General features: G+C 35.7%; 1 protein-coding gene across 1 annotated transcript in view; it reads left to right on the top strand.

The window, feature by feature from the left end:
• The first annotated feature begins 907 nt into the window (after positions 1–907).
• Positions 908–26,659, top strand: part of PIK3CB (phosphatidylinositol-4,5-bisphosphate 3-kinase, catalytic subunit beta) — a 36,583-nt gene continuing 10,831 nt past the window's right edge. The window contains exons 1-15 of the mRNA XM_010005076.1: positions 908–1,093; positions 1,946–2,171; positions 3,738–3,961; positions 6,584–6,766; positions 7,026–7,196; positions 8,083–8,160; positions 10,680–10,931; positions 11,489–11,585; positions 11,945–12,075; positions 13,941–13,994; positions 15,960–16,148; positions 20,623–20,744; positions 22,590–22,733; positions 23,660–23,759; positions 26,208–26,386. Coding sequence (XP_010003378.1) covers positions 941–1,093; positions 1,946–2,171; positions 3,738–3,961; positions 6,584–6,766; positions 7,026–7,196; positions 8,083–8,160; positions 10,680–10,931; positions 11,489–11,585; positions 11,945–12,075; positions 13,941–13,994; positions 15,960–16,148; positions 20,623–20,744; positions 22,590–22,733; positions 23,660–23,759; positions 26,208–26,386 — 2,303 coding nt within the window. The 5' untranslated portion in view covers positions 908–940. The remainder of the gene's footprint in view (positions 1,094–1,945; positions 2,172–3,737; positions 3,962–6,583; positions 6,767–7,025; positions 7,197–8,082; positions 8,161–10,679; positions 10,932–11,488; positions 11,586–11,944; positions 12,076–13,940; positions 13,995–15,959; positions 16,149–20,622; positions 20,745–22,589; positions 22,734–23,659; positions 23,760–26,207; positions 26,387–26,659) is intronic.

The following is a 26,659-nucleotide window of genomic DNA, read 5'->3' as shown; positions in this document are numbered from 1 at the left end:
TTTTTTACAAAAGGTGATTTCCTGCATCTTGTGTTGTCCAGTAAGAATTAGAAAGTGTTGAGTGACTCATCTTTATTGGAGAAGTGCTTTAAAGTAATGTTTTACAACACTTCCCATCCCTTCATCAGGTGAAGAGCATTGTCTGGATGAATAGGAAAGTAAATAATTCAGTGAATGGAAAATGCATCTTGAGAGGGTGGTAATCAAACAGTGAAACTTGGTAGTTCAGAAAAACTAGTGGTAGCATTAAAAGTAAATGAAAAAGGTCTTGAAATACTAAAGACAGGTAATCAGGAAGCCAGTGTAGTGAGTTGAAGTAGATTATCATAGGAGATGTCTTTAAGGGTGGAAGCAAATTGCGATACACCTCTTTAGAGGGAAATGTTACTTTGTAATAGAGTTCAGGAGGATTTTTCTGCTATTAATACAGACTTTCAGGTTGGATATGTCACTCTGACCACATTTGTGGACACCTAACAGGAAGTTTGCAAAAACAAAGTTATGAAATACACAATGTATTTTCATATTAAATATTACCATGTGTCATCCAAGAGGTTTGCTTTGATTGTATTTTATGCAGGTAAACAGTTTTAGAGAAATTCTAAAATTATTTTCTGTCCTTGTTTTAGCTAATTTCTAATTAATTTGTTTTTTTCTCTTAATACTTTGTTTTATTGATATAAACTTCTCCACAAGTGTTCTTTACCAGACAATGGTTTTATAGTACTAAATGGAATTAATGAGTGAAACTATGCTTATGTGTTTGCAGTACTGCCATTTGAGATCCCAGACTTGCAAGCTGAGCTGTAGGAGCAGGCTTATGTAAACTTTCCAAAGGCTTTAAAATGTGTGTCTAATTATAGAAGGTTAAGTATACTGAATAATTTTTTTTTTCTTTTTCCCTAAGGCCATGTGGTTATGATATTATTGAGTTTCCATAATGCCTCCTGCTGTGACAGACAGCCTTGACATCTGGGCAGTGGATTCACAGATTGGTGCTGATGGCTCGATATCTGTGGACTTCCTTTTGCCCACTGGAATTTACATCAACTTGGATGTCCCTCGAGATGCCACCATATCTCATATTAAACAGGTAATATACCAAGTAGTCAATTATCTTAGAAGTTAACTTCTATTTGGAATCAGTGCTGTTTCTGATATTTATGTTCCTTTTGGCAAATCAAGTAGTGAATTTGAGCAAGCATAAAAAATAATGTATTGAAGGCATGTGCATAGCAGATTGATTAATAAAGATGTATATGTGTCTGGTTTGAAATGTTTTTGGGCAGATGGCAAGGTTCATAGAAATTCTTGCTGATGGTTACACTTCAGAGATTATTCTAATAGCTCTATCAATACTATATTGCCACATCTAAATATTTTTTTAACACGTGGTTAGTGCATTGTAGGTTGGTTTAACATTTCTCTGATTAGTATGCAAACAGGAGATGCTGTGCCTAATTTGATTTTTAATACAGAAGTCACAGATTGTGCTCCTGCTTCTTTTGATTGACACCAGAGATGGGCACTTTAAAAAACGTTTGTGCCACTTCTTAAAGGTTGTGTATAATTGCCTTGTTAGGACATCACTTAAGAAATTAGGGAATACTAAAAGGAAATAAACCTAGGTACTAAATAATAATCTACTGACTTTTCATCAGTTAATGGCCATGTGAGGGCGTTTAGACAAGTTACTGTGAAATTAGGTAGTGGGTGAGTTACAAAACAAATTAATCTTCTCCTGAAGATTAAAGATCATCTCAAGGTAGAGAACACAAACTAGACAAAGTAATATGTAATGACATCTAGGGATAAAAATGAACCATGTTAGCGAACACGTTACTTGTATTCTCTTGGGAATGTAAATGGGTATTAATGTTACTTTCAGGGCCATCAGGTATGTCCATGCTTTCTTGTTTTGTTTATTTCTTTGTTTACGTTACAGCTATTATGGAAGCAAGCACATGCCTATCCACTCTTTCATCTCCTCATGGAGATTGACTCTTACATGTTCTCATGCGTGAATCAGACTGCTGTACATGAAGAATTAGAGGATGAAACACGGAGACTTTGTGATGTTAGACCCTTTCTTCCTGTCCTTAAACTAGTAACAAGGAATTGTGATCCAGGAGAAAAGTTGGATTCCAAAATAGGTGTCCTTATAGGCAAAGGTAATTACATTTAATTTTTATTTTTTTTTTAATTAGGGTAAACGCTTCTTTGTATGCAATTCTTAATTGGGCAGGTAAGAGGGGAGGGAATAAAACAAAAATTAAGTACTTCCCTGACAATTTCATTTTCTCAAACTACTGCTGATGTAGGTTAATAGATTTTAAATACTAGATGAAACATTTGAAGCTTGTTGAAAGCTACTTTCTGTATTGAATTTTGGCACTGTATTGTATTCCTACATCAGTCAAGACCAAATTTGATCTTGCTAGGTGAGGGAAAAATCTACAATACTATTCTTCAGTGAAGGAAAGCATAATTCCTGAAAAGTGTTTTCATAAAAAGCCTAATAACAAACTGGATGCACAGAAGGAACTAGAAATTATGGTTTTGTTATACATGGTTTCTGAGTTGGTTAACAATATCATTCTTGGTTTTGCTCTCAATTGTGGCACTGATTTTCAGCAAACAATGAAAAGCTATTTTTAAAGGTTTTACAGTAAGTTGTTCTTGATGTTATTTCAGAATTTTCAGCTTTTAAATCTACTCTGCTTGGTTACACAATCAAGATTGACAGGGTCATGTGAGATCATACCTCTTGTTTTAAAACAATGAACCATTGTTAGTCTTTTATAAAGACTGCAGGTTTTGTTTAGATTTCAGCAGTACACTGTCTGCCTATTTGTTAAAACAGACAATGGAAACAGTTAGCTGGTTTAACCATTCTGACAGATTCTGAGAGATTCAGAGTCTTTCAATATTTTGCTTTTTATTGCTATGCGAGATCCTTCCTTATACAGCCCCTATTCTGTACCTTGGCAGTCAAAAAAATGTGTTTCTATCTTCTTTGTGTAATTTGGACAATGTCCTTCAAAACTCAGGAGAAAAGAAACACTTGCATTCCCTATTCTTCCTTAAGTACCAGAGAATCTCAGCTGTGTATTCTTTCTTTACATGTTTTGGAAAAGATTCTGTACTGGTCTTAGATTGGTTAAAATTTCAGTCATGTCATTTTGACTTGACTAGAAGATTTTAGTCACAAGGAAAATAAAATAATAAATTTATCTATTTACAGTCCTGCTGTCCTCCTTTTCTGACTTCTAATCAAACAAACAAAAAAGTCTTTCTGTGGGATTAAAAAATATATTTGCAAAAACTTCTTCACTTTTATGACCTTTATTATGTATTTCTGGTGCTTTCTTTGCATTTGCTTTTGTGAAGGGAGACTTAAAACTTTTCTAAACTATCTTGAGCTCAGGGTGAGGTTGGATTTTTAATTTTATAGTACCTTGGCTTTTCCATTTTATAGTACCTTAGAAAGGTATTGGTTCTTGCTGTTTAAATGGAACTCTCATGTCAGGTTGCATGGGAATTGTGCAAGTAACTGTGGAAGTCCACTGATGTACAGGACAACATCAAACCCATCTCACCCATTTTGAATGGGATGTCTGAAGAAAACCACTTAATATAACTTTAAGTTAAAGATAATAAAGGTTTGAGTGGAATGACAGAGAGATGGGCAGTATTTGTACAGGTATGTATCCTTTTGCTTGCTTTAATTCTTTCAGGTCTCCACGAGTTTGATGCCTTACAAGATCCTGAGGTGACTGATTTCCGAGCTAAAATGCGGAGAATCAGTGAGGAGAAGATTCAGTCACTTGTGGGTCTCTCCTGGATGGACTGGTTAAAGCACACTTACCCACCTGAACAGGAGCCTGTCATCCCAGAGAGCTTCCAAGATAAGCTCTATAGTGGAAATCTTGTAGTGGCTGTTCATTTTGATAACTGCCAGGTAGGAATGGTTGTTCATCACATTTCATGTACTGTTATTGATTCTGATCTGAATTAGCACGTGGTTGATCAAGAATGTAAATTAAATAGAATACTAACGTTATGGAGTTTGTTTTAAAATGCAAATTCTTTCACTAGGATCTTTGTCTTTTGAAAGGAAGCGAGAGGAAAAACCTACAATTGTAAACTTAATTTCTAAAGTCAAATTACAGCTCTGCTTCTAAAATAGAAATGAACAACTTGTATATTCTGTATTCTTTCACATTAATTTAAGTGTAAAGCTTAATTCAAAGTTCTCAGGACTTGTTTTTGTCTAGTTGTGTTGCTCCACTAGGGTTCATTTTTAGACTTGGGGGATGCTGGTGAGTGCACCATATTCAACACTGTGTGATTCACTCTTGAACATCTTTGTGATTGATCTGCTGATCAGGTTGAGGAAGACATTTTAAATCACACAATAGTTAAGGTGAACATCTGTAAACAGTCTTCCATATGCTAGACAAACCACTAGCTGAGACTTAAGAGTTAACTTTTTGTTTCAGGTAACAAATCTATAACTTACTTTTAAAATAAAACCCCCCTTAGTTTCTACATAAAATTATTTAGCTTCAGCTTTTTGATGTTGAAGTTGTTATGATGCTACTCAAGCCCAGCATTATTCCCATTATTCATTTTTTGCACTGTGTTCTTTCGGATAGCAGTGAGGGATCAGCATTGAGAATCATAAAAACTCAAAAGTTTGTAAATACATCAGGGTATATTTGGTATCCATTTTGACCCAGGTGCTAGATACTGATTTTCTAGTTATTCAGAAAATTTTATTTACAAAACTGTGTTATCTCTGATATTATCTTTTTAAACTTAAAAATAAAAAAATCCAAGCTGGTAAATAATATCCAACTCAGGAAAAACTAAGTCCATAGGTGAATACTATGTTTGGTCACCAGTAACACTAGCTGATGTTGGATGCATAGCTGGTTTTATGTCAAAACCTTTTTCCAGTCATCTTTGGGTTAGTAGAGAACTTAGAGTTGTCCAGGAGTGAGAAAATCTGTGTTTGTCAGCTTTTGATTTAAGTATTTTATATATAGGTTAACAGTACAAAAGCAGTGCAAAAGTTCATGCTGGTGCAGAATGTATTTGCTTGCCACTGTAACAGCTTAGGCTGCTGACTTTTCAAATGTTTTGAATGCTTCTGCTGCCAGTTCTGACCTTCAGAGCTGTTAACTGTTAAAATCTGAGCTGCTTTTTAGAGCAGTAAACTCGGTTCCAGACTTTACTACTTGCACTGAGTACTAGACATCTCAGGAGAGTTAAACAGGAAGGTATGGGGACTGTTGTGTTCTTTCTGTAGGAATGCTGCAAGATTTAGAGAAGAGAATATTACAATACTTATAATACTTAATGCTAAAGTATTAGAATGTGTGGGTGAGCTGTAAAAGCTACCTAATAGTCTCTGAGAAAGAGAAAGAGGCTGATCCCCATTTCTGTGTAAAGACCTACAATTTAGAAGTAAGGCAGCTGTCATAGAGCATCAGCTTCCTGGGAAGAAAAAGTGTAATTCCCTGTCTACCCACTGCCAGTTATGACAGGAGAAGAAAGCCTTCACAGTGTGATGGCTTTCTGTTAGGGGGAAGCTGATGTGAACCATGCAGAAACTGAGAAAATACAGAATTAGTTTTGCCTGACTTTACCGAGTTAGATTGTTTCCATTAGGGCAGCTTGGCTTCTTACCAGTAAACTTCTATATAAATAAAGCTCAAGTCAAAGACTGTAAACCAGACAGCACTTAATGTTTGTAAATAACTGCTTTTTAGAATGTTTGCATTTTCACGAGTGTGTGTGTATGTAAATAAGAAAAAAAGAGAACTCACTGAATCAACCTTTGCAAGTAAATCTGCATAACATAATGTGGTAGATCAAGGGAAATGACAAAGATGTTTTACATTAGGACCTTTAATGAATTTGAACTTTTAGAATGTATCAAGATTAGAAGTACTTTAGAAATATGTGTATAGCCTCTAAAGGTGTGATTAAAAAATGTATTTGAAAATGGAGAGTAGTTCCATGTTGTATTCAGAATGCTACAGCTATTGGCTGCTACCCCTCTTCTCAATAAGATGATTTTTGGAACATAAATCACATTAACAGTTTCTTCTGTTTCATTACTTGAGGCTTTATTTTTCTTCTGAGTACAGTGGTACCAAGAAAGAGGATTACTTGCTCATGGCCAGAAAGAATAATTAACACATAATTACTGCTAAATACCTGGAAATATATGCATGATTCATTGTCTTCCTGATTCACATTCTAAAACGCAAGCTTCTAGATCTGCATTTTGATCTAGAAGTCTAGAAATTGCTGTTGAATCAATTAGATAAAGTTCTGTGTTCTTAAAAGCACTTCTGATACTATACAAGTTTGGGGATTGATAATCTTTAAGCTTTTAGGGTGACAATTGTTCTGATTGTGCTGAGGTAGTAGGCGTTAGCTGCAAGTTTTAAAGTACGCTGTTTTTACCAGTTAAGTATTTCTACTTATTTTATTTTGTATGCTGTGATTTAAGCCTTGTACATCTGACTATGACAAATTTGGCATTCATTATTCCTCTGTGTTTTGTTAGGATGTCTTTAGTTTTCAGGTCTCTCCTAACATGAATCCCATCAAGCTGAATGAACTGGCAATCCGAAAACGTTTGACTATCCATGGAAAAGAAGATGAGGAAGTTGATCCTGCTGACTATGTGCTGCAAGTTAGTGGAAGGCTAGAGTATGTTTTCGGTGATCACCCATTAATTCAGTTTCAGGTACATGAAGCTCTTTGGAACTTACCCTAAAGTTCTCTGGTGCCTTGGCCAAAATTTGGCTTTCCATGCCATTGGATAGTCAGCTATGCTGAACAGTAATAAATTTCCTCCTCTAGTCTGTAGCCCTTTCCAACTTAAAATAAATGCACGTGCACCATTTCCTTTGTATCTTTGATGTATATTATTTGTTTCTTTGATTCGAAAGTTGCTGTGGAAATAGTCTGTTAGCTGATGATAACTGTTTTCCATGGGCTTTTAGTACATACGCAACTGTGTGATGAACAGGACTCTTCCTCAGCTGACTCTGGTTGAGTGTTGCACCATAAAGAAAATGTGTGAGCAGGAGATGATTGCCATAGAAGCTGCCATAAACCGGAAATCATCCAACCTTCCTCTTCCTCTGCCACCAAAAAAAACAAGACCGACAACGGTGAGTTGATATTTTGAATATCTAATACCCCAAATTAACAGGGACTTGTGAAATATAAATCATTGCATGGGATTTGTGCGGCTACTGCTGTTTTCCAGGGTAGGTCACCTGGGTCTACTCAGAGCCTCCTTTTAGCGAGCAGGTTTATGTCAGAAATAGCAGACCTTGAGGCTTTTTGGAAACTGCTTACCTTCCCTCATCTCATCCATCCTTCTTCCACACCATCTCCTTTCCACTGCAATTGATTCTACTTTTAACCACAGCCCAGAAGAGTGGGTAATAATCTGTTTCCAGTAACTGTAGAAGTTATTACAGAGAATTTGGATGCTCCAGCTTCAAGGCCATGTTTAGTCTCCACTAGCTTGGATAGCAGTGGACACTGATATTTTGTATTAGCCCAGATGTCTTGCATGGTATTGCCACTTCAGTGATGGCAACTTATGCCATAATATACATGTGAATTTTATTTTAATATGGTGCTTCCTTTATTGCTGAACTTACAGCCTTACATCAGAGTTATAATTTACATACTGTTGTTCTAAGAAATGTGAGTAGACCTGGCTCTATTACACACTCTGTATATATTCAAAATGAAGAAAAAATTAAATGGGTTATTCTGAATTGCCAGCAAGCAGAGTTCAGTGCTTCTTCTCACCTCCATCCCACTCAGCTGAGTGTTATAAATTTTTACTCTGTAGGGCATCTTGTATGCTCTTGTAATTATGATAGCAAAATGATTTTTTTTAAGTTTCAAAATTATATTTTTAAAAATACATCTTTTTTAGTTTGCATTAATGATTTTTGCTTAAAGTGCGTAGCTTATGAAATAGGCCTACATATGTTACATGGATTTAGTATCAACTTGTATCTTTGTTTCCCTTCTCAGAGTGTATGGGATATTTCCAACCCTTTCAAGATTACTCTATTAAAGGGTAATAAACTAAATACAGAAGAAAATGCCAAAGTAAGTATGCTTGGTATCAGAAGTTGTTCTCTTCATCGCTTTAACGGTACTCTGTTTAGTGAACTCAAAATAATACAGATCTCAATTCAGCAAAATGGTAGTATTTTTAGTTATCCCCAGTTATGTTGGTAGCATTGTTTGAAATCCTGTTTTATTGCTAACGTATTGCTTTATTGGCTGAAGTTGGATATGTGCATTAGAATGTTATAAATAATCATGGGTGATATGACACTAATGGTCATATGGTACTTGATTTTTAAAGTTGCTTTCAGTAGAGTACTGATATTAGTATAAAATGAGCTTATAACATCTGACAAACAGGAGTATGTTAAACATTTTTCAGTGGAGCATAAGGTATGTTTGTAGTCCTGAATATAGTCTCAGTGTGTCTAAGCATGGACTGCATGCTTCTATACAATCTGTCTTTTATTTTCTAAACATGCTGAACAAAAAAAAAGCTGTTGTAACACTTCCTGCAAAAATGTACATGACTGGGCTACTGACTGTTTTACAGACCACAAGTTGTTAACACATGGGAATTTATTGCACAACTACTTTAAGAGCTTACAAGGCACTTGCCTGGTAGGTAGAGCAGTATTAATTTCCTATATTTTGTTTGGCAATCAATAAATTATATACCCAGTCATGAAGACTAGGAAAAAATTAAATTAGCCATTGAAGTTTGCTGTTCAGATGCTTTATTCAGGATACCCAGTGCATTATTTTCTTTCAAAACTATTGTTACAACCTCCTTTTGTATTAAAATGCTACATTTTACTGCACAGCTAAATGACCCACAGCTACAATTTTACTGGCTGAGGCACTGTGGCTGTGGAAATGGATGTCTGCAAAAATAGATGTTTCCCTTTTCTTTGTCTAGACCATTATTTAGCTAGTTGTGATATCTTCTGTAGACTCTTAAAAGCTTTTAAGAGTAAAGAGAATGGAAAAAAGATGGTGGATTCCAGAAGCGACATGGAAATTGAGGTGTTTTGTGGTTTTTGTTGTTTGTTTTTTTTCCCCCATACTTACGAAAAGCAAGTTTCGGTTAACTTCATTATGCTTTTAGGGGAAAAAAGACTGCTTCTAAGTCTTGAAAACTTTAAAGTCCTGTAGTTACCCAAAACCAAGAATGAACGTAGTAACCTTGCAAGCTTGTGCATGTTCCCCTACATTGTCTACACTAGTATGGAATTGTCACTGTGGAGAAACTGTTTGTTTCCTAGTCCTGATCCTAAGGCTGTTTAATTCACTGCCATTGTTCTTTCAGTTTCATTGTGCTTTGGATCAAGCCAATATACATCTATTTTTGCTGAAACCACCAGCAGGGTTCATAAATGCAGTGTTTCTAGTGGGAAACAAAGCATTTATCAGATGGAAAGCACTCTGCTAATGTGAGCTGGATGGAGAATTTTCACCTAGAGCATAAGTGATTTCATTCAGTTGTCCAACACTCAATTTTCCAACTGGGTCAAATTTGAAATTGCTTTTCTTTTTGTCTTGCTCTTGGGCTGCACCATCAGTACATACTATTTCATTAGTAAAAGGGGAGTGTCAGAGTGAAAATAATGAAATTGGGATTCACAGGATTAGAACTAATAGAATTTGAACTAGCTGAAAGGCTAGCAAAATACCAGCATGTTCTAACCATACAGTGCTTTTTACTATCAAATTTACTTGATCATTCATGCATTTTATATTAAGTCAGAGAGGTGTGGTGGCACATAACTTTGACAGCAAAGAACAATATTAAAAATTAGACAAAGAGGAATTCAAGCCACATCTTACTGTTGACCTGTCATGTGTTTCATTTCAGTGCCAATAACTGCAGCGTCTTTCTCTTCTTGTCCTTCTCCTTTTCCTTATTTTTATAATTCAAGTTGGTTAGTTTGTTGGTTTCTGGGTGCTAAAGACAGAATTCCTGAAAAATCTGTAGGTTGTTATTATTACAGGTGATTTCTGATATCAGGATCAGCAGATTTCCCTCTGTACACTTTTTAGAACAGTTTTAAATTAAAAAAATATTTTTTTCTGAAGCTGAGAAAACTCAGCACTTTTCTCATTTAGAAGCTTAAAGTGATTCTATCTGGAAATTTGAATTTGTATTCAGAAAATTAGTCTTACCTTTTTCATTCTCATTAGTTTGTTTCCTGCAATTTCCTTCTGTGTTAGTTATGCTAAGTTAGAAGCATTTGTATATCCATGTATTGCATTAGTTACTGCAAATGAGTTGTTATTATTAGTAGTCATATGTGGTAATATAAGTAATTCAGTACTGCAAAAATTGGGGGCCAATATTATTTAAGCAAATATATTTTTATTTGGTCAGAAACATTAATAGCAAATGAAAAATAATTTGTTCTCAAGAATTGTTTGGTTCATTTTAAAACCTCAAAATTAGTATTTCTTTTTAGACAGAAATATTGATGAGATGCATATATGTATGTTACATATAATATTCTATGTAGAATTGTGTAGGTTCTGTGGCAGGCTTAAAATTTCTCACTCCTTTATTGCAGGTTCATGTTAGGGCTGGACTTTTCCATGGTACAGAGCTCCTTTGTAAAACTGTTGTAAGCACAGAAATATCTGGGAGAAGCGACCACGTTTGGAATGAAGTGTTAGAGTTTGAAATAAATGTCTGTGATCTACCAAGAATGGCAAGGCTGTGCTTTGCAGTTTATGCTGTGATGGATAAGATGAAAACTAAAAAGTCAACCAAGGCAATGAATCCTTCCAAATACCAAACCATTAGGAAAGCAGGAAAAGTGGTAATTATTTCATTGGGTTTTGTGAGTGAACCTCTGATTTATATTGAAATGACTATTCAGAAACCTTCCATTGTCCTCACTTTAGTGTTCAAGAATGCAAAATGAAAAAAAAAAAAACCAAACTAAGAAGAGCATATGTATCTTGGTATGAAACAAACTTTTCATACCTTTAAGACACTGAAAAAGGCATGAAAATTTTGATTGTGGGCCAGCTGGCAAATGGCTCTTTGAAGAACTGTATTTCAGAAGTTAGTTTTGTTACGAACTTTAGATGAGTTGTGACTGAGAAGAGAAAAAAATTAGCATCTAGGCTCACATTCAAGGAAATGGACAATTTTACATTGGTAGAGTGATAGGCTTAATGTTAATTGTTACTGTCCTCAGGGGTACTGCAGCACCTACTGGAAAATGCATGGGTTTAACTGCTTTTCTGAAAGATACCACTATTTTAAAAAGAAAAAACAAAAAACAACCCTCTCAGTTTTACTTAAATTGTGGTGCTGTGTATTAATATTCTCTGATATGAGTTTCCTTTAAAAAATTATTTCCTTTAACAGCATTATCCTGTAGCCTGGGTAAACACCATGGTATTTGATTATAAAGGACAGTTGAAGAATGGAGAACTGGTACTGCACAGCTGGTCATCATTTCCTGGTAAAGTTTAACTTTAAAGATTTAGACTTTGAATGCTTACGAGACTGAAGAAGAGTAGTATCAAGTAGTAGAATATTTAATGTATGCGTGTCCAATTCTCCTGTCACAATCTCTTTACTACTTGGGTTTTTTATGTGGATAGGTACACAAAGTGTCTTCTTCCTGAAAATAGGTGAATGTAGAAAGTATGAGTAGTTTATGCTGGAAATGCAGTGCATTGTAGTAAAAGTGCTGTGGAGCAAAACATGCTTTTCTCCATTGTATGCAGCAAGCAACTTACAGTGTCTTTGCCTTTCAGTTTTTTTAATTTTAATGCATGCCTGGCCTATATATATGAATTATGCTCTCTGATGTTTCAGATGAACTTGAAGAAATGTTGAATCCAATGGGAACTGTCCAGACTAATCCATACACTGAAAATGCAACAGCTTTGTACATTAGATTTCAAGAATTTTCAAAACAGCCTATTAATTACCCTCCCTTTGATAAGGTAAGGTATGACGTAAAGAGTAGTCATGAATGCTTATGTGTAAATAATTATTTCTTCTTTCCTTTCAACACTGCTTTTTACACTGAGTTCCCCACTTTCTGCCTTTTTGTTACCATACTGCAGTGTGTTAAACTTGCACTGGATGAGAGTGCCTCTCACTTCAGGGTTTTCAGAGGGTGTTTTCAAGACATACACGTAAAATAGCCTGTACATAGCCTCTTGAGATTCAGAAGCATAAGTTTCTAGTATCAGTGATCTTACAAAAAGCTAAACTTACCTACCATTCTGGAAACCTTCAAACTGTGCTTGCCTGTGATCTGTGAAGAGCTGTCATTCCTTTGTGCGAGTGTTACCCACTCTTTTAGCTCTGTGAGCTAAAATCCTTTTAAGGATAGACAGATTCTTAGTACTGTATGAAAAGGATTTGTCAAGGTCTATTCTTGAATTAAATCCACCTAAATTGTCCTGAAGATTTCTACAGTGTCTGTCTAGAATGGAAGTGTGTATTTGGAATACAGTAGGAAAATCAGAAGCAACCATAGACCAACCAAGTCTCATCTAGGCAATTCTGAAAAACAGATTCTCAGCTGATACAATTTAAGTAGCTATGATGTTACTTCTGATTCAACAGGACCTTCACCAAGAGAATCTGTCAGAGATCAGGTACCTTGCTGTCTTTCCAAGGCAGAAATTTCTCTATACCTACAGAAACTTAATGAATTATCAGAGTTCAGAGCTCAATGATACTGCAAAACAGTTGCTACTTGCAATTTTCTGCAATAAAAAAACCCCACAAAACAAACAGAAAATGAAATGCCAGGTCTTGATTTTAAGAAACATAATGTGCAAAGCCAGATGAATCTTTTCAATCATAGCATCAGTCCACTTGCAGTGAACAGCTGCTTGGGTGAGTGAGCAAAAGTGCCTTTACAATTGCTAACAAAACTGTTCTCTAATGCAGGAGCCATGTCCTGGGCTGGTTAATGGTCAGTGCTGCTGACACACTGAGGGGGTTGTACTTCAGTCCAACAAAGCTGGATTTCCAGAAATGTTCAAAGTTTATTTGCAAACAGCGTAACTCTAAAAAGCCCGTGGAGCAACATCAAACATGGCATTAGGACCTTGTGGTTTTCTTTGTGCATATTTTCATGCACAGTATGTAAACAAGCTTTGTAACCACGTAGCAGATGTAATGCATTAATAAGCATTTCATAGAGAGAAGGAAAGTCAGTAGATCTTTTTAAGAATTTTAGCTGCTGGGTGTTTCTGCTCTGATTATTGTAGTCTTGTTGTTTCTCATATTGCCTGGGTGAAGACAATACAAAAGGCTGGCTGAATCTGTGTCTGGGGGCGGTGGTATATTCCTGGGTGATGGGAGAGGCAGACCTCTGAGGGAAAGAAGATGGTGGAGTTTCTTAGACTTCTTTCTTAATTGGTATTTCATTTTATGAATTGTTCCTCAGAGCAGCAGCATCTGAGAACTGTAGATATCTGACCAGCTCAGCTGGTCTAATGAGCTGAGGCAATCACCATTCCAAGGTACCTCTGGTGGCTGCAGTAGGGTGCAGAACATAGTCTGAAGAACTGTATTTACACTTATAGTTAATTACCTTCATGATTTATTACATAAATTTCAAAAACTAGGTAGAACATTCAAAAGGAAAAAAATAAAGTAGGCAAGAGTATAACTCAGAGCTGAGCTCTGAAATGTTGCTGTTGAAATGAAGTGTTGCTTTGGTGTTAACAGAAGGAGCAGATATCTAAAAGCAAAATTTCGTTATCTGCTTCATTTTGGGAATACTTACCCTTGCAATGCAGTCAGATTTGGTTTTAAATCTAATGTATTAAAAAATGTCTTTTTGCAGATACTTGAAAAGGCAGCTGAGATTGCAAGAAGCAGTGACAATGCTGCGATGGCGGTAAGCATCTGCTAGAAGCTTAGCAAATTAATTTTCTGAGATATTTTGTTTTCATCTTCTACATCATCTAGAAATAAATAAGTCAGCTGCTCAAATAACAACAGTTCAACATGCTTCATTTTTGTACATAATTCACTTAGTGAACTGCCTTAAAATTCAGGCATATATCCATGTTTTCTAACATGTTTTAGACTTGTTGGCTTTTTTTGGTCAAAAAGAACAATTGCTTTACAAACTCTGTGGATTTGGGATGCAGCTAAGATTCACATTAGATCTGGAAAACATTCCTAGACTGCATAAATTATTGCTGGAGAATTGCTCAGTTTAATTAAGTATGATGATTTGCTTGATTGTTAGATGTTTCCAAATAAGTTCTCTGAAAAATAGTCATTGATCTGTAAGAAGATGTTTCTGAAATACAATTATTATATGCTGCTCATGAGGAATTGGATTGTTCTAACTGGCAGAAGTATTTTTATAAGATCACCAAAATCTGAAGGCATTTTCTTTGTATTATATGCAAAAATACAGAAGATTGCAATTTAATATGTTGAAAGCACAGTCGGATCGATGGTAATAACAACTGTATTTTATATAAGAATAACACAGTTAATTGAAAAGTGTGTCAGTTAAAATACCAATTGCCTGAAGTGCTCAGGAAAAGTGAAAACTTACTGCTGCTTTGGGTAATACAAGTTCGTGTACAATTACTTGGAAATTTTAAATAGCAACATGCTAGTTTAATAGTATTGTGACTTAATTTGAGAGATCAACATTTTAGCAGATACAAGAAGCAACTTATTGTCAAGTCTGTTTACTTTGAAACAGAAACAGAGGATGCAATTAGTTTTGTGAAACAAGCATTGCAATTCAACTAGCCTTTGTAAGTCTATTGACTCCTAAAGAGTTTAAACCTGGGTGATATTTTTAAATTAAAGTATTTAATTAAACATTTCAGCATAATACAAAGCTCAGGCACTTAGAATTTCTAGAAGCTGAACTGAAGTTCTGTATGCAACGTATTTCTTTTGTTAGGTGGGAAACATGCAGAATGTTATTTGAAGAGAGCTCTTTGTTTCTGCTGTGAATCCTAATTAATTCACAGCCATTTCTTCTGAATTTTCCTTTGCTTTTTTTTTTTTTTTTTCCATTAGTGTAAAGATGTTTGGCCTCCCTCTTAATATTGTGTAGAAACTTATTCAGCATTGTGAAGATAAATTTGGCTTCAGTATTTAATGCTTGCCGTATTATTTTTCAAAATATGTATTGAAACTAATTTATTCCCCTCAACTACTACCTCCTTACCCAGAAGAAGCAGTTTCTTTTATTTCCCATGGTTTTATGGAATGCTGTTGTAGCTCATTGCTTTAATTTCTGCCCTTGCAATTTGCACGAGGGCAGGGCTGGGGACAGAAGGTGTTAGCTGAGCCAGTGTGAAGACACATTCATACAAACTGATTTAGAGAACCAGTACTAATGTTAATGTTTCAGAGATACAGAATGGAGTGAAATGGAGAAGACCAGTCTGGATTAGAAGACAAAAAAAAAATGTGTGTGCATACTTAGCAAACTTCTGGTTATTGTTGTAAATTAAATAAACCTCTCCCCCCCCCCCAAAGCATGATATCTGTCTATCTATTGAATTTGCTCACTTGGAAAACAAAAGTGGAAAGTACATGCATCCTAAACAGAAGCGTTCCATGTTAGAGTTGGAAAATGGAAATATTGCCATCTAGTGTCATTATAGTTTAGTTACTTTTTCAGAAACTGTACACTGAATTTTGAGTCTATTAGTTACAGTTCTTTTGGCTTAAGAAATCTGAAATCCAAGAGAGGCACAGTAGTCATTCCCCTGTGTTTCATGAGATTTATCTCATCTTCCTTGCGTAGGATTTCTAGTATTTAAGCTAAAATATAAGAATCTTACTGACTCTATCAAAACATGATATATTTCTCATTTTCTAGGGTCGAGGTGGTAAGAAGTTTTATATTGTGCTAAAAGAAATAATGGAAAGAGATCCTTTATCTCAACTCTGTGAGAATGAAATGGATCTTATTTGGACTTTGCGATATGACTGTCGTGAAAATTTTCCACAATCATTGCCAAAACTGTTGCTCTCTGTGAAATGGAACAAACTTGAAGATGTTGCTCAGGTAAGGGAAAAAGATGGTGGTCGGAAACAGTACTGGAGTTAAATCACGAGTAAATAGGATTTCTTTCCCGAGTATAGACATTTTGAAATTGCACTGTTGTATAAACCAAAGGTAATTGTATGCTTTCTGTGGCCTGGACACATAAGCAAGAACTTAGCATTTATTAAAAAAACCCAGGAAACAAACAAAGCCTAAAATGTATCTAGGAGGCCCTCTGAATGATGAGAAAGGCTCAGCACTAATTCATACGTACTTTTAAAACCTTGTGCTGAACTTCCTTGTGCAAGGAATTTCACAGAATCAGAGTAATTTGGGTTGGAAAGGACCTCTTGAGAGCATTGTAGTCCAACACCCTGAGTTTTAAGAGCCTCCACTGATAGAGGCTTCACAGTCCTGGGCAACATGCTCCTGTGTTTGCCTACACTCACAGTGAGAACTTATTGTATAAGGTTACTTTTTAAAAACCAAACCAAAACCCAGCAGTTTTTTATGTTTGTCAATGAAGATCTGAAATAATGCTTTTTATAAAAATTGTTTAACTGTTGAAAAAGTGTAAAAATGCACATCTCAGACTGGGTAATCAAACCTCTTTGAGACACACAGATGGTTTCTCAAAAGAGAGATGGTACCCACTAGTGGTACAAAAGATTTCTCATCATGTTGACTGAACAAATAGTGTCTCTTTAAAGTAGCAGTAAATAATTCAGAACTTGAAGACCAGTGCTGGGATACAAGGTTATGTCTTCATTAAAATTGGATGGTTTGTTTGCTGTACAGATGTGCGAGGTTATTTCACTGTACTCTGAAGAAGTTGGTGTAGCTGCCTTTTTCTGTGTGGACCCAAATAGAAAGCAGCTCTTGTGACGGTCTTTGGGAGTAGGTGGAACCTTGATACATAAAAAATCATGTGAATTTATAGGGAGATCATTCCTGCTTGATAGACTGACTTAAAAATAATGAAAGAACCCTGGATTTGTATTGAAACCTTTTAGGTTGATGGTGTATACAGGGCAGGCTGGGCAAAACTCTAGCAGTCTGGGCAGTGTTACCAAGCACAGCACTCACTCTACACGTTTTGTTCATCCACTTATGGAATTACACATTTAAATGATGCTCAGCTAGTTGCAGAATGTTACCCTGGGATAATATCTGTGTCTCTTCATGAGTCTCATTTTTTTTTATTCTAAATTCTTTTTTTAATTTATTTTCTTAAAAAACGTTGAGCTAAAAAAACAGCTGCTGTGAAGGATTAAGATTGATAGTATAAACTTCTAGGTTAGTATTCCCACCTTGGTTGCTACAAGCTAGGTGTTCTTGGAAGAAAGGAAACCACCCCATTAAAACTTGACTTCATCAGTTCATCATGGGATTTTTGTGATTAGCCAGTCAGTCTGAATCGTAGTTTACCTCCAGCATAGCGTTTATTTTCCATTACATCCTTTCTACCAGCTAGATGTGTATGTTCTGTGAATTTATAAAAATAAATGGAATTTCATCCTAGCATATTGTCCATGCAGTGAACACTACACTAACAAAATGTAGCACCCACACCTTCCTTGCTCACTTGTGTTCTTTCATATGCAAGAATCCTTTGTTCCTCAGTAATTCCCGTTATGTGCTTCTGAATTTATTGTTCATTATTAAAAGTTATCTGGAAATATGAACAGTAGAAGTAAAAGCAGATATTTGTTTACTCACTGGAATATGTGAAGGAAAAGCCTGTCTGATTGCTTGCTAGGGGGTTTGAAATACAGCCTTTGGTAGCAGAGTTTTCAAAAGTTATTTGGAGTATGGATATTTAGCTGGCAGCTCAAAGTCCTTTAAATTTGGGGATATTAAAAATATGTATAAAGCATTTTATTTTTAAATGGCTGAAAATACTTAGTCATCTTGGTTGTTACTGTGTGCTTTCTGAAAGGAATGTAGTATTTATGTTTGCTTATATACAAACAATAGTGCAGTTTATATTTTAATATTGGTTTTGGCAGCAAGAATAGTCTGTCTGAAAAATGAGATCTTATCCTTAAACATGCCAGATATTTTTGTAATACATAGACATCTTAGTATTCCCAATTACTTACTTTTTCAGGTAAGGCAAAACAGCCTCAAGAATTGTATTAATTCCAAAATTAGCACGATATATAATTTACCTCATTAAAATTAAATATACGTAGCACTATCTGTATGCTACAATATTGGTGCTGGTACAACATGTATGCTGTGGTCCTAGTATTTCAGTAGAAGTCTTGACACTTAAGGCAAAAAGTTAAAAAAAAAAAACAAGCCAGCCCAAACACAGAACCAAAAAACCCATCCCTAAACCCAACAAAACACCAACTGTTTATAATAAAATCAAACTAAATAAATATATTCTTGTTCCTGTTAATACAGCTCAGAAGTAGTAAGGGGTTTTTTTTTAGAAATAGAGTATTATATTTGATTGTAGACCATTTTTCATCTATTTGCTCAGTGCTCCTTAAAGTCTCTCCCAGCAGAGTCATAGGGTGGCAGAACTTGTTAGCAGAATTCACAAGCAGTATTTATTCTATAAGCAGAACGTAGCCATTATTAAAAAAAAAAATAAATCCATCCACTTTTGGTGAAGTGATACCATCACTAATGAGAACTAGAAAGGACAGATAATTTTTTAAATAACTGGAATAAAAATACTGGCCTGTGTTTAGTTGCATTATCTCTTACAGTAAAAACCTTAGAAAAGAAATAGTGGTTGGTTCTTTATAGAGAAAATATTAATACACCAAGGCCAAATCAGATTTTCTCTAAACTTTCAGATTGTTCCTCTTCCCAGCCTGTCAGAGATGCAAACCATGTGAGAAGTGAGCAGTGTTTCATGAGGGCAACATGTTAACAAGGGTGAAATTGCAAGAACTTAACACATATTTTGAAATGCAAAATTTCTTTGCAAATGAGATGTACTTGGAAGATCTTAATTTACCTCTTTGTAGCGAAAGCAGACAAGGGCATTTCATGGTGCAAGATTCCTTTGTCCAAGTGCAACAAGTGATTCTGATACCTTCTCTCCTGTGCTCTTCAGAAGCATGCAATGCACCTGAGGTGTGGAGCAGGTTGGGCTGCCCTTCCCTCTTAATAAATGTTACGCGGCAGAACATGAACAGAGGAGCAGGTGTTTTGGAGTTTTCTTGGCTGTTTTATAGGTCGTTTAGATACTGCTTTCTCTAAGCTTGTATCACTTAACATTTTGTCATTGTCATAACCTCTGAAATAATTTCAGCAGTCCAAGTGAGGAGGTTTTCATCTTCAAATTTACAGTACATTCATGTACATGCTGTGGACTTTCAAAATTCATTGTCTGTTACATGAGGCATGTGAGGCTACTTTGACTCATCTTTTCAGACTGTATTTCAGGGTCTCCATTAATTTTGATAATGCATTATTACCAAATGTTTCTATATTTTTGTTAGTTCTGCATCTGATTTAAAGTAGATTGTCTAGGTGTTCTGATACATTTGTTGTGGAGTTTCTTCCTGTGTGTCTGACAAGAAGAGCTGCTGCTTGCATTTTCACTGTCTGTTCTGTGGTGTTAAGTATCTGCTCAGCATTAGTATTTCTTTCAGAATTCAGTACAAGCTTTCATGATATGTCAGTGTTGAGGGCTGTAGTTCTTCTTAAGTACCGGTGTCATGGACCCTTACTGGTCATTGACCCTTACTATGGATTGAATGGGTTTTTGCATGGATGTTTCTGGGAATTGTATTTATAAAATATTGTTAATTTTTCCTTATACTATTTTGAACCTTGTATGCGTTCATGCCACTTTTTGCCTGTGAAAACAGTTCAACTGTTTCTTTCCTCCACTTCCCAAATTGTAGCATGGCCACTGGCTTTGCATTGTGATTCATCTGTGCCTGTTTTTTGTCTTCTGAATTTTCCAAAACTGCATTGATAAACCAGTTTAGAATGTGCCCCCCTATGTGTTTAAATAGTGTTATGAAAATGCCTGTTAAATGCAGGCTGAGATTATGGACCCATATGTGTTTGTCATACTTGACAGCTAAGGTGCACGAATATTTTTGGCAAAGATATCTCAATGTAAACATAATGGAAAACTTTTACTATTACCAAAATGGTTTATATTTATGACAGCATTCACAAAACATTATTTAAATTTAATTAAAACTCTGTTTCTAAAATGCGCGTATCTGGGCTTACCTAATTTTTCCTTGCTGTGAGTTATGTCTATGTTTTTCAGATTTTTCAGATTAAGTGCTAATGAGACCTTGTGCCAAAATAATAACCTGGATAATTTTAAAGTGTAAGAAATGTAATCAGAAGGGGGCCCATTTTCCCATTTTAATTTTTTTTTTTTTCCCCCTTCTTCCAGACCAGTCTGTAACCTCCTTCTGTTAGTATAAGTGCTTTTATGGGCAGTTACACCCATCTGTTCTGTTAAATCATTACTTTACTTGTGACCTAATAGTCCTCTTTAAAACAGCTTCAGGCTCTCCTTCAGATATGGCCCAAGCTGCTGCCTAGAGAAGCATTGGAATTGTTGGATTTCAATTATCCAGACCAGTATGTCCGAGAATATGCCGTGGGTTGTTTAAAGCAAATGAGGTGAGTATATAGTATTATTTGAGCTTGCAAGGTTTTCTGAAGAGAAAAACTGCCTTCTGTTTGCTTACAGGAAAGGAAGAACCCAAAGAGGAAAGATTTAAACACAGTTTGCCATGAATAGATGGCCAAATAAAGCAGTCTTAATTTTCTACATAAGCACATTGGCAGCCAAATAAAACCTTCTTATTCTGACGTATTTTATTCAATTATTATTAATTTCCATGTTGCTAAGAGAACACCAGTGTGCCTTTGTCTCAGAGGTGGTTGTGTCTTCACCCCTGTCTTTGATAAAGGGGAGAGCAAGATACTGTGATAAGTTAATAATGAAGGGAGAAAATATTACCATAGTCAAATACAATAAAAGCTGCCATCCAGCCACCTCACACCCTGAGTCAGGTATTGGCTGTATCATTTAATAGAAGTGTAAGCTTTAGCATATCATACAAAAAATAGAACGACTGATTTGTTTGTTCTTCACAGTAGTCTTTGCTATCTGCAGTTCTTCCTTTATCACATTATCGTTGCTCTTTGCTGTGACCTAGGGCAAGATTTGTATAACGCTGTCATTTGCAGCATTACTGCTTATTTCCTGTCCTTGAATTCTAAATTCTCTGTGATGACTGGTTTAATGATTAATTTTTTTTAATGGTCAAGGCTAGACCTTTGGGGTTAGGAAAAAATAAAAATTAAAAAAAAAATTGATCTATTTCAAATGGAAACAAGCAATTTAGCTGCTGGGCTACCCTAATAATACTGAATTGTTACATCTGGAATTAATTCCAGAATTCTTAGCTCTGGCTTGGAAGTAAAATCATGCTCATTTGGATGGTTAAAATTAATTTTCAACTTCTTTAAGAAGTCTGATAAAGACAGTGGGGAAAAAAACTGTAAAGGTGATTCTGTTAGATGAAGTTAAAAAATAGGCAAAAATAAATACACCACAGCATTATTGGAAGTTTTTACCAAGGTACTGAAGTTTATCAGATTAAGATGGAAAGAATGAAAGAATTAAGTATTTGCATCTCTTGAATCTTCAAGTGATGGACAGAAGAATTTCTGTTCTTCTCCTTTCATCTTAGGCAGAGCATTTGAATTCTTATAAAAGAGATATGCAAATGTAAAAAGTCAAGCAAAATTCACATTTGATCTAGAGTAACTTAATGATCAAGTGTGATTTTTTGGTTGGGTTGGTTTTTGACTTTTTTTGTTCTGTTTTGTTGTTTGTTGTTTTTTTCTGGGAAGGGAATATAGGAAAGAAAAGGAAATGGAAAGAAAACCAAACAAAATATTTTAGCCAAATAGATCATTCTATAGGTGTATCTTAATAAATCAACACTTTTTAAAGACATGTTAATTTAATTGCTTTCAGTGGAATGAATACTCTTCTCCTCCTTCTTTGTAGGTGGACTAATTTGGGAAGGTATTTGCAGTTACTCTTAGGTCATGTCGGTGCCCCCTGCAGCTGACTGCTGGGTTACAGCAGTCCTCTGTCTACTTCCAAAGGTCCAGCTCTGCAGTCAGGAGTCCACTAGTTGAAGGAAGTGCCTGTCCAGCCTGATATAACTGGGAATAATTCACCTCCCAAGTATTTACTCTAGCACTCAGGCTGAGATCTTGATCTTGTACAAGCCCATAACAGAACACCAGGTTTTTATTCACAGGTTTGAGGGCCTAAAGATTCTGTTTGAGGTGTAACTTACTGGTGAATGGATCCATCTGGTAGTTACACTAAGATTTATATTATTGTCCTTCTCCGTGCAACTGGATTTATCACATGCATCTGAATTTCTGGAATATCATAATTTAATTACTCTGTTAATAACCGCTTTATTTACTTCTTTCTAGTGATGAAGAGCTGTCTCAGTATCTCCTTCAACTTGTGCAAGTCCTGAAATATGAACCTTTTCTTGATTGTGCACTCTCCAGATTTCTATTAGAGAGAGCACTCGCTAACAGGAGAATAGGGCAGATGTTGTTTTGGCATCTAAGGTAGGAGTTTTTTCTTATGTCTTTTTAAATTATTGAGCCTGATTGGACTTTGAGAAATGATTTCTTAGAGAATTTTCTAAACAAGCCATTACTGTAGTTCCCTACAAGTCCTCTTTAAGTTTCTTTACCTTTGGCATTTATAGATGACAGCCTATAATTAAAGCTTATAATTAAAAATATATATTACTGTAGTTTGTAATCTTCTGTTTGACAGAAGTATTCCAAACTGTATTCAGCTCTAACTATCTGATAAGTTAGGTTTGTATATAACTTTAGTGTTTGTTTTGGCTGTGTGTGCAGTAGAAGTTCAATATTTATACCTCACAGTTGGGAAAAATTTCTATTGTTATTCAGAGTCTAACAGAAAATAAAAGCAACCAGTTCCATGAATGGCAGAAGCCTTTCAGAATGGACTGTATGTTGATTCTGTCTCCAAGGTACAATTGATTATATTATTTCTAAATAAAAAGAGCAGGAGCTACATTAAAATATTTTAGAGGATCATTTGGCTCTGGTTAAAGTTTAAGCGTTTTCTTCCCCTTTGGGCAGATTTTGACTTTTCTTTTACAAAGATTTAAGAACACGTGGTTTAATGTCAGCCCAGATTGTCAGGATCGCCTTCTATGAGTTATCAGTCCTACCTTCTTGAATAGAAGGGGTTCCTGCAAACAAATATCCATTCACTAACTCTGAACGTTACTGCCTTCAGAACAGTCCTAGACCTTGAAGCAGGTGGCGTGCCTTGAACCAGCCAGTCCTCAGAGTCTTCAGCACATAAGTGTTTTGTTATTTCTTAAATATGCCTTTTTGTTTTATCTTCATCACCATGAGGTGTTTGTTGGTTTGTTTTTGTAGATTATTCTTTTTGTTTTAATGATTTGAATGCTAACCTGTAAATGTCTGATGAGCAGCTCTTCTCCTTACAGGTCAGAGGTTCATATACCTGCTGTTTCAGCACAGTTTGGTTTGATACTTGAAGCTTACTGCCGAGGAAGTGTTGCTCATATGAAAGTGCTTGCTAAACAGGTACAGACTTCCCTTCTCCTTTACATCTTGGATTATCCTGGCTTGCATGGCAGATACTTATTCCAGAGGTCCTGTGGGGCATATTGGTTACCTTGACACAGCCCAGCTGCTGGGGAGCAACGAAGAGAAGGAAGCATGGGTGAGAGAGAGAGATAAAAGGGATTTTACTTCTATACAGATGATGGAGCACTCCTCCCTGGCACAGCAAGCAGCTAGTGCTGTGGGGCCTCAGAGGTGGGGAACCTAGTGTTCCAAGATGTGGAAGATACTTTTAGCAGTGTGCATGTGTTCTGGGTAGGACAGCAGGCTGTCAGGATGATCAACTGAAGAAGGGTTTCTGTGCACTTGAAACTTGTGACCTCTTTTCCCCAGGAAGGGTAGCTTGTTCATTAGAAACTATGACCTCTCTATCTAAACTTTATTTAGATGTCTCCAGCTTAGGCTCTTGTTAAAAGGTGATGGGAAAACCCCCAAAGTGGTAGTACTCCCTGGAAACAGAGATGTTGAAGTAAACCAGATAGAAATTTTAGTGTTAATATAGAGATGCCATTTATAAGAAAAATGTAAGATATATGTTTGTTTTTTAATACTCTAATAAGTATGAGAGGTTTGCTTTTAAATTAAACACTAGTAAGTTTATTGACAGATCACTGAGGGACACAAATCACGTGTGAAGTCTCTAATGCAGTTTTTGCAAGTTGACGTAGACTGCAATCATGAACATTTTTGAAAAATTACCTTTCTTTGAACCTAATATATTTGCTGTATCAAGCCACAAAGACAACTCAGTAAGATAACTTGTCTGTTATTTCTAACAGTTTGAGAGTTTCTGAGTGTTATTTCTAAGTTTTGATGCTGTCTAGATTGAAACTGCACTTTGAGAGACATACGGAACAGGAACGTACTGTTGTGCTCTGTTAGTGCAGCTCACAGGACGTTGAAAAGCCCATTTCTTACACGTGTGCTTGTTAGTATTGTCAAAATCATAAAAAGACTGGGTGATGAAATGCTTTAAGCAATAGACCTAAGGTCAGTAAAGTTTTTGTGCACTTCACAGGAAACAAATGTCAGTACAATCAAAGAAGGGGCAGAAAAATTCCCAACTGTGCAAACACGGAAGAAATTCAAAGTAGAAATACTTCAAAAAGTTCCTGTTTGTACAGCACAGGTTCCATTTTGTTCCCTTGTCACTGATGTTTGTACAGCTCCTAGAATAGTGGAAAAGCAGAGCTCTCTTGGTTTTGACAGATGGCTGACCTGGCAGGTCTCCACTGCCTCATTTTTATAATCAAACTGCGTACAATTTCCACAGCATCCTGCCTGACAGGGTTCAGTCTGTCTATACAAGTGGTAAGTTTTGACTCAGCACCTTGTAAGTTAGACTGAAGCTTCCTTGTATAGAAACCACCTTCTGTAATTATTAAATGTATGCTGTTTGCTAGAGAATTAAGTGTATTATTGAGCTTGTTAGCTGTGGCTACTGCAAATACAGCTGATTGTTTTAACAACTATTTTGTATTTGACTAACCAGTTGCTTAAATATAGGCATAATGTAGAAATTACTTCTGTTGTATGTGCTACATAGGTTTGTTACCAAAGGGCTTTTTTCTGTTAATGTTATATACATTTACGTCACGTTTATTTGTTTTCTTAGAAATCATGTACCAGTAGAAAACGTTACAAAACAGAAGAAAGGGGGGAAAAAAGGGTTAAAGTCACCTGTATCAGTTGCAGTAATTGCCTTGCCTTTGTAAACATGTTTGATGTAACTGTGTTGCTTAGATGCTGTTATGATTTGGAGTAGCTTAATTGATGAGAGCTTTTTCCTAATGCCAAACTGCAGCAGGATTTTAATGAACAAACATTTAAGACTCTCCTCTGTAGAAGTTAAATTTTTGTAGTTATGTATGTGGAAATGATCTGCAAATAGTCATGAGGCCATAGCATGTTGTGTCCAGCTGCCTGCCTGTGCGCAGCAAGGAGCCTGCATCCAGAGCTCATCTCAAGTCACATTCAGTTCTTGTAGCAGTATGAAGCACAGGGTGTTTTTATTGGCTTCAGTATGGATATGGATATAGGCACGTATATGTGTCTGTTGTGTTGAATTGGTGGATTAAAATTGTATTTTGAAGAAGGAATTTGTCTAAATGTATCATACATTAAAATACCTCATGCATTTTTTTTTTAAATCTTCAGTCATGCTGTAAAAAGTGATTTGAAGCTTAGGAACTTTAATTGCATTAATGTCTGTGTTACTTAGGAAAACAGTGACTTAGGATGTTTTTTTTTCTTTGGGGGGGGGTGGGAATGCCACCTTAATTGTCATCTGTTATTTCACTTTTTAAAAAGTTGTAGAATTATTGAATTATTTTTTTTTTAATGAGATTTTATGTTGTATTATGTGTGAAATCAGAATAATAGCTTTTAAAGATAAAATTTTTCTTTCAGGTGGAAGCCCTTAATAAAATGAAGACTTTAAATAGTCTAATTAAGCTGAATGCCATGAAGCAAAGCAAAGCAAAAGGAAAAGATGCAATGCATACATGTTTGAAACAAAATGCTTACAGAGAAGCACTTTCTGACCTTCAGTCTCCTCTGAATCCTTCTGTTATACTTTCAGAACTACAGTAAGTCAAGAATGAGTGAATGAAATTTCACTGTAGCCTTTACGCAGAAACAGTAAAGCAGAAACACACATGCTTTAACTTCATGTGACTGTGTGGCTCTGAGATATGCTGTCATAGTGACAGAAGATCTGTTACAAGTATTCCTAAGGCTAAGATACCAGTTAAATTAGAAAATGTTTGTGATCCACCACAAAACTTAATACTGTCTTAGTCAATGCATTAGCAAAGATTCATATATTGAAATATAAGCCTAAAAGCAAATTAGGCATTCCT

This window comes from Chaetura pelagica, unplaced genomic scaffold, assembly GCF_000747805.2.
Source record: "Chaetura pelagica isolate M959 unplaced genomic scaffold, ChaPel_1.0 scaffold219, whole genome shotgun sequence".
NCBI lineage: Eukaryota > Metazoa > Chordata > Aves > Apodiformes > Apodidae > Chaetura > Chaetura pelagica.
Note: the sequence above shows the minus strand (reverse complement) of the source record. Positions and strands in the feature narration are given on the sequence as shown.